We start from the raw sequence: 14,719 nt of genomic DNA, 5'->3' as shown, positions 1-14,719 counted from the left end.
GGTACAAGGCCATGTTTACCACTGTGTGGCATCCCCTCTTCTTTTTATAACAGTCTGCAAACATCTGGGGACTGAGGAGACAAGTTGCTCAAGTTTAGGAATAGGAATGTTGTCTCATTCTTGTCTAATACAGGCTTCTAGTTGCTCAACTGTCTTAGATCTTCTTTGTCGCATCTTCCTCTTTATGATGCGCCAAATGTTTTCTATGGGTGAAGGATCTGGACTGTGTTATGGGTATGGGTGTGATCGTTGTCTGCATTTTGTATTCTGTAAACCCCTAGATCTTGTAATAAATATTAATTATATTAATTCAGTTGTGTGGCTGTCACATCTTTGTTGCTGTTACGAGCTGGCCGTAACAAATTGGGGGCTCATCCGGGATACGTGTTTGGTAATTAGAAGCACCTGTTGGTATTTTCAGCAGTTCAGCTGTTTGCAGGAGAGTGTGCGGACAGATCGATGTGTAAGTTGGTTAGTCACTGCTCTTTGTCGATTGTTCATCGCAATTGTTTGCCACTCATTTACATGAGAGGAAAGTGAGGTAGGTGAGTTTGATTTTCACCTAACCTACGTTTGTAATGCGATATTGAAATGCTGCGGAGGTAGACATATGTTTTACTCTTGTTTGGCATTTGTTTGTTTGACTGATGAAGGCAGTTGAGACCGGTTGTCGATGTACATGTATGAAGGTTGTTTATGACAATTTTGGGTGGTGTATGTACGTTGTTTGGTAGTCTCCGTTAAAGTTGCGTGAGATTTATAGCGAGGATTAAATTGATTGATTGTCTTCTCATATGGGTGACTTTTCCCTTGTTAGGCTGAAGCAACGCTTGCGTTGACCCTTTATTATTTTAGTTTGTTGTTTTTGTGCTGACGCTGGGCTGAGGGCACTGCCACTGTACCAGTCTCTCTCTGGTTTATCCGAGAGTAGTCTGTACTGATGGTATTCGAGTGCTTAAAGTCACTTAGCTCTTGGTGGAAGCACGAAGCTTAGGGTTGAGGTAGTGTTTTATGTAGGTAGAGGGGAAAGTCATTAAATGTGAGAAGTTTGAAAAGAGCTGACGTTTAAAATTATGTTCTAGAGGTTGATTGTGCTTTTTAAGATGACTACGTTATTAGATGAGTTTTTTGAGCATCCCACTGAGGAGAACTTTTATAAGCTTTCTAAGGAACAGTTATTGGAAGTAGCAGAAAAGTATGAAATCAGCCTTACCACTAAAGAAAAGAGTTTAAAAGAGGGAGTGGTATTTGTTGTTAAAACTGCCCTTATTGATTTGGGCATTCTTGTTGTATCTGAATCAGGGGTGACTGGAGATCAAGGAGAAAAGGATGTTCCTGTGTGTACACTTTCATCTCTGTCGTTTGAAGAGCAGAAGGCGTTGTTGCTCTTGGAGATGGAGAAGAATAGAATAAGTCAAGAAGTTGAGCTGCGTAAGCTGGATATTGAATCTCAAAGGTTTGCTCTGATTAAAGAAGGTAAGTTGGGATGTCATTCAGGGAATCTGCAGGCCTCAGTTAGTCCAGCTCCAAAAGGTTTTGATGCTTCTCGTTTTCTTAACCTCATGCCGAAATTTGATGAGGACGACTTGGATACTTTCTTTACTCTTTTTGAACGGTTGGCTGATCTAATGGGATGGGAAGATTGTGAGCGAACGCTACTTTTACAGTGTGTGTTTTGTGGTAAAGCTCAAAAAGCCTACTCGACACTTAGTGTTCGCGGCAGTCAAGTTTATAGTAGGGTAAAGGACGTGGTGCTGAAGGCATATGAGTTAGTTCCGGAAGCTTACAGGCAACGGTTTCGGACTTTACGAAAAGGTACGCAGCAGTCTTTCACGGAGTTTGCAAGAGAGTTAAGGATTCAGTTTGATCGTTGGTGCTCTGTTTCACAGGCAGATGATTTTGATTCACTCTATGAATTATTATTGTTGGAACAGTTTAAAAACACTTTACCTGAAAATGTGGCTATTTTCATAACCGAGCGTATCACTCAGAATGTAGAGGCAGCAGCTGTCCTTGGTGATGAATATGTGTTGACTCATAGAGATGTTAAAAAAAATCATTGGCGTCGTTTACATGGCTCTGTGGAAAGTGCTCCTATGGAGACTCATTTTTTTTGCCTGTTAATGTGAAACTTGAGAAAATTCAGGGAAGTTTGGTTGATAGAAGTGATCAGTGTGCTTATTGTTTGAATAAAGGACACTGGAAAAAAGATTGCCCAGCTCTTAAAGCAAAAGTGAACCGTTCTAAATCTGACCCAAAATCTGCTCTTGCTGTGTCTTCAGTTATTGAATTGGCTGTTCCTGATGTTGATGTAGCCGGTATTCGAGAAAGTTTGGTGTCAGGTAATGAAGAAAAGTTGAGTTATGCTCCTTTCATTACTGACGGCTTTGTGTCTCTGGTTGGAAGTGATGAAAAAGTTCCCGTTAAAATCCTTAGAGACACTGGAGCTTCTGAGACTTTTATTTTAGAGTCTGTTTTGTCTTTTTCTGAGAGTTCCAGTACTGGCAATGAGGTGTTAATAAAAGGAATTGGGTTACAAGTTCTGCCTGTTCCATTGCACTCAATTGTACTTGAGTCAGACTTGGTCAATGGTCAGGTTACTGTAGGCGTGAGACCTTCTCTGCCAGTGGAGGGCATCTCGGTTATTCTAGGTAATAATTTGGCTGGGGGGCGTGTCTGGAGGGATGTACCACCTCCTCCTATTGTAACAGATTCTCCTTCCTTACCAGCACAAGCTGATGTTGATCAACAGTTTTCTGAAGTGTTTGTGACTTGTGCTGTTACGCGGGCAATGAGTAAGAATGTGTGTGAAAATCAGGATTTAGAGTTCAAATCTGATTGTGAAAAGAGAATGATTCCTGGGTTTTCGTATCTTTTACCTTCTGTTTCTCAGCAGGATTTGGTGGTGGCGCAACAGGAGGATGCCACCTTGAAGGAAATGTTTTCTGCCACATTGTCCACTGAAGAGGTAGCGAGTGCAGCAAGTGTTTTTTTCATTGAGGATGAGATCCTGTTAAGGAAATGGCTATCTGGTAGTGAAGTACCCTTGGGTGAGGCCTGTATTCAGGTGGTTGTGCCAATATCTCTTCAAGACACCGTTTTACGTACTGCACATGGCGACGCTGCGGGTCATTTTGGAGTTAACAAAACTTATAATCATCTGTTGTGCTACTTTTATTGGCCTCGTATGAAAAGAGATGTTCGGAAGTATATTAAAACTTGTGAAACCTGTCAGCTTACAGGGAAGCCGAACCAGGGTCTAAAACCAGCACCGCTGTATCCAATACCAGCGATTGAACCACCATTTCAGCATTTGATTGTTGATTGTGTGGGTCCATTACCCCCTTCTAAATCAGGTAATGCTTATTTGCTTACAGTCATGTGCCAGAGTACTAGATACCCTGCTGCCTATGCTCTTCGCTCAATCACTACTCGTTCAATTAAGGCGTTGACACAGTTTATTTCTGTGTTTGGGAATCCTAGGGTTGTTCAAAGCGACCAAGGATCAAATTTTACTTCTCATATGTTTCAGGAAGTTTTGCGGCAGCTTGGTGTGAAGTGCAATCATTCTAGTGCTTACCATCCACAGAGTCAGGGGGCTCTGGAACGCTTCCACCAGACATTGAAGTCTTTGCTTCGGGCCTATTGTGTGGAATTGAAGCGTGATTGGGAGGATGGTTTGCCCTGGTTGTTGTTGGCAGCTCGGGAGGTGGTTCAGGATAGTCTAGGTTTTAGTCCAAATGCGTTGGTCTTTGGTCATAAAGTGCGTGGACCATTGGCTGTTCTTCATGATGGACTGAAAAAAGGCCCTGACCCACCTCAGAGTTTGTTACAATATGTTGACAGCTTTAGACGACGTTTACTCCTAGCTGGTCAAATGGCAAAAGACCTTGTTTAACAAACAAAAGAAGATGAAGCGGTTGTTTGATCGACATACAGAGACTCGTGTGTTTTGTCCAGGGGATCAGGTGTTGGCTTTGTTGCCTCTTCCTGCTTCTCCTTTCTGTGCCAAGTTTTCAGGTCCATATACTGTGGTACGTCAAGTTGGTAACCAAAATTACTTGATCTCAACACCTGGGCGCAAAAGACGCACACAGTTGTGCCATGTTAACTTGTTAAAATCCTTTTATTCCCGTTTGTTGGTGTCCGAGAAGGCTCATGTAGCGGTGGCTGTAGCTTCGTCTGTGGAAGTGGTTGAGGATGTTAAAGTACCTGAGGATTGTATGCTGCAGCCCCGGCTTAAAAATTCTGAGACTCTTAATAACTTGGATGATGTTGTGGTATATAATGACACGTGGGAGCAGCATCTTTTACGCATTCGAACACTGTTTGAGCGTTTGGTAGAGGCTAGGCTCACAGTCAACTTGGCTAAGTGTGAGTTGGGCAAGGCGACTGTGACCTATTTAGGTTTAGTGGTTATGTTTAGACCTTTTGTAACTTAATGAATACCTAATTTTCACATTTTAGAGGTCCTCTTGTAAGGATCCTCTCTCTTAAGGGGGGAGGTGTTATGGGTATGGGTGTGTTCCTTTCTTGGTATTTGGTTTTGTTTTTTCCTTGTGTTGCAGGCGGCCGCAGAGATACAGGACACCTGACTCCCATTAGGAGGTGGAGATAAATATCGTGGTTTCATGCAATGAGGGAGGCACGGAGAGTTGACATCATCTCCGGTTGGCCTCGGGTTGCCTCGTTTTGGGATCGATCGTTGTCTGCATTTTGTATTCTGTAAACCCCTAGATCTGGTAATAAATATTAATTATATTAATTCAGTGGTGTGGCTGTCACATCTTTGTTGCGGTTACGGGCAGGCCATTTCAGTACCCAGATCCTCCTCCTACGCAGCCATGATGTTGTAATTGATGCAGTATGTGGTCTGGCATTGTCATGTTGGAAAATGCAAGGTCTTCCCTGAAAGAGATGACGTCTGGATGGGAGCATATGTTGTTCTAGAACTTGTATATACCTTTCAGCATTGATGGTGCCTTTCCAGATGTGTAAGCTGCCCATGCCACATGCACTCATGCAACCCCCCCCCATACCATCCAGGTTCAGTCCCAGAATGAGTCCTGTGTGAACAAAAGCCAGAACTAATGCCGTAAAGGGTGTGTTGTAGTGATGATGCACGTTATCGCGCAACTCTTTTAGTGGGCATTTTGAATGCAGATCAACTTTCAAAACAAAAATGTAGCCATATTTTTTATTCAATGTATATAATCAGACATCAATGAAGTATATGAAATTTTTGAATGTAACATTTTTCAAAATGTGATGTGATATTGCTGAAACGGGTAGTTTTACAATTTGTCGCGTACACTTTTTGACAAGATAATTTTTAACTTGAACAATATGAAGAGATCCTGCCTACTTGCAGGTACTATTTTGAAGGTTCTGCCACGTGTTGCATACTTTAAAATCAAGATTTATCTTAAAAAAAAAAAAAAGTGTATAAATGGCCCTTTAAAAATGTTGCGGAGGATGAGTTCATCAGTCATGGGCACTTTATTTTTTCGACTATTGTATCGTTAATATTATACATGAATATTCAGTCTGTCATTTTTCTGTAGTGTGAAAAGAATTTAGCAGAATATCCATTTTAATTTTTTCAGAATATTTTAATTCTAATTTGTTTAAATTACAACATGAGTTCAGACATAGCTAGAGGCATTGCGGTAATGAGAAATTCAGCAGAAAATGCAATAAAATGCAAAAATAATTAATTTCCTATGTTGAAAAACTCTGTGTGTAAGGTAGAGAATGGTGTTGTCTTTATTATGATGTTTTAATATGTTACTAAATTGCATGTTTAATATTTAAAATAATTAGTGCCATGGCGTTTCAACAGATTCGTGAGATTGACCCAATCAGTGATCTGTGATGTGTAATTATTCAAGTTCAGTCAGATTTTATTTGTCTCAAAGTGTTCAGTGTTTTATGTGTGTGTGAATTAGTGACCAAACTAAACATTGTTTCTCCCAATTATATGAATGTAATATGTTATTTAAATTGTTAAATTAAAGAAAGTAATCAAAGAACAAACTTTGTTTGCTAGAGCTGTCAGTGTGTAGTGTTTCTCTACAAAGTGATATCACCATCTATTGACCTGTCAGCTTAATGCAGTGATTTTAGTTATTTTCATTGCACTCCGTTAAGAAAGGACAGTTTTGATATCGTTTCCGTACACAAATATTTGATCCTCTTATTTTACAAATTTATCCATTTGATTTTCATTCTTTTTTATAGACCTAATGAAAGAAGAAAGGCAAGATCTGAATGAGGTGGAGGAGGAATATCAGGATCAGAAAGATAATGTCGTCAATGGAGAAAAATCAGTGAGTTGCAGGATTAAAACAACAGAAGTCAAAAGGCCTTTCAGCTGTTCTCAGTGTGGACAGAGTTTCATACGTAACAGTAATCTTAAGACTCACATGTTTATTCATACTGGATTAAAGCCTTTCAGTTGCTCTCAGTGTGGAAAGAGTTTTACACGGAAAGCTAGCTTACAGGATCACATGTTTATTCATACTGGAATAAAGCCTTTCAGCTGCTCTCAGTGTGGAAAGAGTTTTACACGGAAAGCTAGCTTACAGGATCACATGATAATTCATACTGGAATAAAGCCTTTCAGCTGCTCTCAGTGTGGAAAGAGTTTTACACGGAAAGAAAGCCTTGAGAAGCACATGTTAATTCATACTGGGATAAAGCCTTTCAGTTGCTCTCAGTGTGGAAAGAGTTTTACACTGAAAGCTAGCTTAAAGGATCACATGTTTATTCATACTGGAATAAAGCCTTTCAGCTGCTCTCAGTGTGGAAACACTTTTACACGCAAAGAAAGCCTTGAGAAGCACATGTTTATTCATACTGGGATAAAGCCTTTCAGCTGCTCTCAGTGTGGAAAGAGTTTTATACGGAAAGTATCCTTAAAGGTTCACATGTTTATTCATACTGGAATAAAGCTTTTCAGCTGCTCTCAGTGTGGAAAGAGTTTTATACGGAAAGTATCCTTAAAGGATCACATGTTTATACATACTGGAATAAAGCTTTTCAGCTGCTCTCAGTGTGGAAAGAGTTTCATATGTAACCATAATCTTAAAAGGCACATGTTAATTCATGCTGGGATAAAGTCTTTCAGCTGCTCTCAGTGTGGAAAGAGTTTTACACTGAAACGAGACCTTAAGACTCATTTGGTAACTCACACTTCAGAAAATCCTTTCAGCTGCTCTCAGTGTGGAAAGAGTTTTACATCTAAAGTAGGCCTTAAGAACCACATGATAATTCATACTGGAATAAAGCCTTTCAGCTGCTCTCATTGTGGAAAGAGTTTCATATGTAACCATAATCTTAAAAGGCACATGTTAATTCATGCTGGGATAAAGTCTTTCAGCTGCTCTCAGTGTGGAAAGAGTTTTACACTGAAACAAGACCTTAAGACTCATTTGGTAACTCACACTTCAGAAAATCCTTTCAGCTGCTCTCAGTGTGGAAAGTGTTTTACATATAAATCAAGCCTTAAGAGGCACATGTTAATTCATACTGGGTAAAAGTCTTTCACTTGCTCTCAGTTTGGTAAAACTTTTACACAGATAAGACACTGCAAGGTTCATTTGGTAACCCACTCTTCATAAAAGCCTTTCACCTTGGGGAGTTAAAGTAAATGACTGTTTTTCTGAATGACTGTCATCAACTGGATCACCTCAAGGATGTGTCCTCTCCCCCTTATTATTTATCTTGTACACAAAGGCTGTAAGAATAGTTATAGAAATAGGCATATTATAAAATTTGCTGATAATTCCGTAATCGTTAGCTTATTGATTGAGGACGACTCCATGTTTGGCCCTGTGGATTATGATTTTATTATGTGGTGTCAGAATGCTTTCTTGAAACATACTGTAAAGGCACAATATGTAATTTTTCACCACTGGAGGGCGTGTATTCAAAATAAGCCGTCTAAGAGAAACAAGGCCAGTGAACAAACGTGACACATGTATAGTTTGAAAGCTTTTATTATGCCACAGTTGATTGCTTCCGCTGCTTCTAATCTTGCGTATGAGAGGAAAAGCAGCGCTGTTTTATCATACTAGATACGTTTGAAAGTCCTGTTATAATGCTACTCGGTGCGGTCATCACCGGTCTATTAAAATGCACAACATTAAAGTGTCTTTGGTGTTTCCATGTTTTCTACAAAACAAAACCAGAAATGGAGGGGAAATGAAGATGACACAATGAGACTATGGCCACTGTCCGTGTAACTAGTTTTAAACTTTCTTTGAAACATTCGGGATGATGTAAGTACACAAGTCAGCAAAATATATAACACTTCTAGTGGTTTTGGGATATTGTAATCTTACATTTTGTGCATTTAATGTTTCTAAAACTAAGGAGATGACTATTGATTTTAACTCTTGGATGAAATCTATTTAGTATAAGCAAACAAGCATTAATGGAGTATGTATAGAGAGTGTTTAACAGTACAAGTATTTGGGCACTGTGTTGTAGGGGTGCGCCGATCGGGAATCAAATCCACGTTCATTTTCAGCGTTTATTTTTTCTCAGTTAACAACGGCTCTGTGTAGTAACAGCTGCTCTATGTGAAATCACGCACCTGATGGAATTTACCGCTGATTAGAGAACCGGCTTTACTGACTGATCGGAGCACCCCAACTGTGTTGGATAACACATTTTAATTTTCTCCCATTACTGAGGTTTTGTGTAAGAGGGGGCAGCAAAGATTGTATTGCTTGTGGAAACTAAGGTTATTTCATGTGGACAAAACATTGATGTGCATGTTGTACAGAACATATATTGAGTTACTGTTATCTTTTTCACAGTTGTGCTGTGTTGTTTATGTGAAATTTTGATTGCTGCAACCAAATTGCCTTTGGGGAATAAATGAAATGAACTGAACTGAACCTGCTCTCAGTGTGGAAAGTTTTTTTTGTGTGTAAAGGATACCTTGAGACTCACATTTTAAAGGGATAATCAGATGCCCATTTTCCATAAGTTGTTATGACTCTTTAGGGTCTTAATAAAAAGTCTATAACATACTTTAGATTAAATTTCTCAATTGTAGAGACAATTTTTACCCTGTCAAAAACAGCTCTGTTCACAGTGAGTGGTTTCAGTGCAGGTTCCTTTAAATGCCAATGAGCTGTGTTTGTACAAAAGACCTGGATGTGAAATGTCCCAGATAATCCCAACCAATCAGAGTGCTCGATGCTACCACATCATCCCGTGCTTCTGAAGAAGTGAAGAGCAGCTGCGTCACTCGTGTGAGAGTGGAAAGTCTGCCATTTTCAGACTTTTAATACTTATAAATCCACACTGAATTGCCATTAAGTTGTGGTTTATATCGGGTTACTGTGTGCGTGCATGTGGAAAACTGAGTGTAGATTATATATATTTTCTGTGACTGAGAAATCATCCATTTTTTCCAGTTCATAAGAGCTGTCGATTAGGACCATCCTGACTGTATTATTCTTCCTATTTAGTGTATTTCTAAGTATTACTACGTTCTGATTCAGTACGAGATGTTTATATAGCACACCATTATTGCTGTATGTACGGCTATTTGGAGATGATTATTATCCTGCTTAAAACGATTATCATGTTTGTCGCATGCTTGTATTAATTCACATGCTAATAGCACTCTCTTGTGGGTATTCAAATAATAAACACTAAGACCTGTTCAGAATACTTAATGTTATTGCTATGTTCATTTGATTAGTGTTTCATTGTTCAAATGGATGTGTTTATATTTTTGTAACACCTGTATGTATATATCAGTAAATTTATTTTCTTGTTTAATTATTGCAGAACCACACATGTATACTCAAAATTCTCCAGTAAACTAAAGGGAACCTAGACATTGCTTGGTGCCTCTTCAGTTAAGAGTTGGCTCATTCAGTCCTAACTGACTACCTGCTGTGTTTCATACCCATCCAAATAGTGCACTTCCGAACTCCCTATATTTCAAATGGTCCTTCGAGCCAGATTGGTGAATCACAGCAGAGAGATGACATACAATTCCAAGCCAGATCCTCCTGTTGTTCGCCCTTGATGACAAATAAGGCCACATACACATTTGGCAGATTATCAAGTCCCTGGATCAGGCAATGTGAAGAGAGCAGTACCAACTGCACATCTGGATCAAGCCGGAGTAGAGGAAGCTCCACCCATGCCAGAGTATGTATCGAGATCATCACCTCCAAAGAGCCAGCACTCATATGCAGGTGATCTGCTTCTTCAAGATGAATGGCAAGAGACAGATACACAATCAGAGAAGGATGAGCTTCAACTTCAAGCCCAACAGCTATCTGACATTAAGTCTATGTGGAGAGACATGAAGAGAGACAGTGGGGAGCTACATTGCCACATCGTACCCGAGATCTTGTCTGCACTACAAGGCCTAAAGGAATGCTACATTAAAGCAGGAGATCCAGCAGATCACAACAGGAATAGAGACTCCTCGTCGCTCAGTGACCCCAGTGCCATCCTCGTACTAAGAACCCCCAACGGACACACAGCCAGCATTAATCAGTTACCCAGAGGGAGCCTTCAGCATGTTCTGGGGATGTTTTCCAGCACATATCTGTCCAGTGTGAGCAGCTGACAAGGCAGATTCACCCAGGTTAGAAAACACACATGCTAGTGAGAGCTATTGTGCTACCCCAAGGAGGTCATCACAGACTGCTGAAGCTGTTCATTACTCTGACGACAACCCTCAATTCATACACAGGCATTATCCAGAGAAGAGAGAAATCCACCTACCACAGCAACCTAAGATTACACCTAGAGCTAAAATGGTACAAATGCAAGAGAGGATTTACCAGGGACCAGCACCTACCATACCCGTCTTAACGTCAGCAGACCCGAAACAGTTTTTGAGACTGCGGATGGCACTGGAGAACCTTCTCCCAGCAGATGCAACTGAACATTTCAAATACCAGGTCCTTGGTAGCTGATTCTTACTGTAATTCTGTGAGACCCTACACAGATACCATGCGAGCTCTGAAAACGATGTATGGTCAACCACACAAGCTTGTTTTTTGGAATATTGCTGAAGTTTAGGAAAGTCCCAACATCAGGTCAGAAGATTTTTAAGCATTGAAGCTTTTTGTCCTCCTTGTAAGTTCATAAGTGAGTATGCTAGAGCAGCTAGGGTCAGAAGGAGCAGCTGAATTTGAATGTGGTTGGTCCATGTGTCCCGGCTACAAGGCAAAATTCCACACAAGCTTAGGACGAGTTGCAAGAGGTATGTTCACCCATCAAGAATAACAGTCCCTACTCTTCTTGACTTTGCGGATTGGTTGGAGTACGAGCTTCAAGTTCAGGATGATACTTCTAGAACAGTTACTTATGCTCCTGACTCATCAACCAAGAGGAGAGACAGTCGTTATGGCTCCAAGTCCCAAGTAAAACCCACAAGCATCTTTACCTTGTGGTGTGAATGGGAGAAAGAGTTGACCGGACTAGATGAGATGTCTCTGGCCAGGTGTTACTTCAGCTCAAAGATGGATCATCCGTCCTGTAGGCATGAGATTCATGTCTTCTGTGATGCTTCAGAATAGGCATATGGTTCAGTGGCTTACCTGTGGACAGAGAGTAAAGAGGGACAAGTTGGAAGTTGCCTTTATGGCTGCCAGGTCTAGAGTCACTCCTCGCAAGCAGCAGTCCATACCCCGTCTGGAGTTATGTGCAGCTCTTTGTGGTTCTCAACTTTCCAAACTCCTAGTTGCAGAACTTACAATCCCCATTCACCCTGTTACACTCTGGTCAGACTCCACCACGGTGCAAACATGGTTGAAATCCAGCTCATGCCGCTTCAAAGTGTTTGCAGGGACACGTGTAATGGAGATTTAAGAGCTGACAGAACCTGCTTTCCGGTAATAGGTAGCCAGTGCAGAGACTGTAAAATTGGGGTAATATGATCATATTTTTTTGACCTGGTAAGGACTCATGAATGCATGAACTAGCGGGTAACGGGTAAACGGGTAACACGTTTCGTAGCTTGGCAATGTTTCTAAGATGAAAGAATGCAGTTTTTGTAACATTGGAAATATGATTTTCAAAAGACAAGTTGCTGTCTAATATAACACCCAGATTTTTGACTGTATTGACTGTACCGACTCAAAACCAAATGCATCTTATATCAGGTAAATAATATATCCACGATATATGTACACCGGCTGAAATGTTTTGAAATTACTTGTACCCTACCTGGTCGAAAAATCTATCTCTGTCTGTGTCAGTTTGAGTCTTGGTAAAGTTTTAAATCCCTGCGCCAAGATGCTCCTCTGTCGGTCACGGATTATGGAAACTGAACATAAATCTATAGGGGTGGTTGGATATATTCACGCACTTTAAAATATTCATTTGAAGCTTCTTTCTTTTCAGATTGTTACCGCTTTATCATAAAATGCTGTATATTAACATATCGGGAGAAAACCGGTAGTTCTATGTGAAATCAGACATTTCAGCTCCCCCATATAGTCAAAATGGCATAATCAATAACACCCCACAAATATTTGACTGTTAGATTGGAAGTCGAATCAGGCTCCTTGAATCAAAGCATCAATTCGTTGACTATTCGGGGTCACCCCTATTATTTTTACAAATCATTGTTTGAATTGCGAACGTAGCCTCTAGAGGAGGCTTTGAGAACATGCAGAATGCTCTGTTGTCTGGTCGCTCCCATTTCACAGCGAGTGGGATTTCTGCAGATTAGTCGAATGCAGAGATGCGATTATTGATCGTGAGCACAACATCCAGTTGGGCTTGGGTCTCCTGGAGCTGGAGGAGGTTGAGGGCAGTGTTCTCACACATGTCTCCTGGAGCTGGTGGAGGTTGAGGGCAGTGATCTTACACAGGTCTCCTGGAGCTGGAGGAGGTTGAGGGCAGTGTTCTCACACAGGTCTGGAGCTGGAGGAGGCTGAGTGCAGTGATCTTACACTGGTCTCCTGGAGCTGGAGGAGGATGAGTGCAGTGTTCTCACACAGGTCTGGAGCTGGAGGAGGATGAGTGCAGTGTTCTCACACAGGTCTCCTGGAGCTGGAGGAGGTTGAGTGCAGTGTTCTTACACAGGTCTCCTGGAGCTGGAGGAAGATGAGGGCAGTGTTCTCACACAGTTCTCCTGGAGCTGGAGGAGGTTGAGTGCAGTGTTCTCACACAGGTCTCCTGGAGCTGGAGGAGGTTGAGGGCAGTGTTTTTACACTGGTCTCTTGGAGCTGGAGGAGGTTGAGGGCAGTGTTCTCACACAGGTCTCCTGGAGCTGGAGGAGGTTGAGTGCAGTGTTCTTACACAGGTCTTCTGGAGCTGGAGGAGGATGATGGCAGTGTTCTTACACAGGTCTCCTGTGTAAGGAAAGCACTTAGGGAAGTAGAAATGTGGTCATATAAGTGGGGATTCAAGATGTCGACAAGAAAATCTTGTTATATGATGTTTACAAAGAAGCACAAGTGCCATGGTGAAAGGTTAACATTATATGAGCAGCCAATGGCAAAATTAAATGAATTTAAGTACTTGGGACTATGGTTTGATAGTAGGTGTACATGGAAAACACATATAAAGCACTTGGAAACTAAATGCAAAAATTTTATAAACCTTCTGAGAGCTGTGGCTGGATGTGACTGGGGTGCAGACAGGCAGTCATTAAATTAATATCTATAGGGCTTGCCTGAGGTCATCAATAGATTATGGTTGTGTAGTTTATGGAGCAGTGGCAAAAACAATATTGGGAAAAATTAATAAATTACAATATAGAGCAGTACTTGTATGCATCGGAGCTGTTAAGAAACCCCCCATTAATGCTATACTCATAGAAGCAGGAGAGATGCCACTGAAGTTGAAGAGAGAAACGATGGCGTATTGGATCAGATTAAAAGGAAGTGGGAAAGAAAACCCAGCAAAAGAAACAATACAGGAATGTTGGGAGTATTCCAAGTTTCAGGGGCTTGGGTTTGGATGGACAAGGGAAATGAGAGTGAGGGAATATGAAATGGAAACCTTAGATTTCACCATGGTCAGTTCAGTTAGTAGTATTCCACCATGGCTGTTTCCAAAAAAAAAGGTTGATATTAATATAATGGAAAAGAAAAGAGAATGGAGGAAGTGGGAGTTAAAAAAAGCATTTACATAAGAAACAGTTATTATAATTATTTAAAAATTTACACAGATCCAAGAACAAACAGGATTGTCTGGCAGTTGGAATACATATCCCAGAATTTAAAATAAATCTCTCCAAAAGACTGTTTGATCGGTTATCTGTATATACAGCAGAAAAAGTGGCAGCCATTATTGCACTACAGTGGGTTGAAGAGGTCAGACCTGATAGGGATGTACTATGCACAGACTCTTTAGCTGTCATTAAAAGTATTCAGTCAATGACATCGGTAAGAGAAGATCTACTAATATAACTTTTTCTCAGTTTATTTAGATTACATCGGGGTGGCATAGATGTACAGTTTTGCTGGGTGCCAGCACATGAAGGGGTTAAAGGGAACGAGAAAGCACACAAACTGGCTAAAGAGGCGCTGCTAAAGGAAATAATAATTACAATTTCCTCTAGGAAAAGGTGAAGATAAAGCAGTGGTTAAGGAGAAAGGACTTGAAATATAGCAGAAATGGTGGGAGGAAGACAGGAAAGTAGGAGATATTATAAAATACAAAAAACTGTCAGTATAAAGAATTACATGGAAAAGACCAGGAGAGAGGAAATTGTAATGAC

At 40.7% G+C, this 14,719-nt stretch overlaps 2 protein-coding genes across 3 annotated transcripts in view; both read left to right on the top strand.

Annotated features, from left to right (window-relative positions):
• The window catches only part of LOC132160987 (gastrula zinc finger protein XlCGF46.1-like), a 103,533-nt gene that overhangs the window by 27,745 nt on the left and 61,069 nt on the right, over nt 1-14,719 (top strand). For both annotated transcript variants that reach the window (XM_059570867.1, XM_059570789.1), the window contains exons 3-4: nt 7,596-8,455; nt 8,651-8,776. The gene's annotated coding sequence lies outside the window, so the exon portion shown is untranslated. The remainder of the gene's footprint in view (nt 1-7,595; nt 8,456-8,650; nt 8,777-14,719) is intronic.
• The window catches only part of LOC132161191 (zinc finger protein 135-like), a 76,234-nt gene that overhangs the window by 2,041 nt on the left and 59,474 nt on the right, over nt 1-14,719 (top strand). The window contains exon 2 of the mRNA XM_059571106.1: nt 6,241-6,408. Within this exon, the coding sequence (XP_059427089.1) occupies nt 6,241-6,408 (168 nt within the window). The remainder of the gene's footprint in view (nt 1-6,240; nt 6,409-14,719) is intronic.

Source organism: Carassius carassius, chromosome 1 (assembly GCF_963082965.1).
Source record: "Carassius carassius chromosome 1, fCarCar2.1, whole genome shotgun sequence".
Taxonomy (NCBI): domain Eukaryota; kingdom Metazoa; phylum Chordata; class Actinopteri; order Cypriniformes; family Cyprinidae; genus Carassius; species Carassius carassius.
This window is presented reverse-complemented; position numbering and strand designations above follow the sequence as displayed.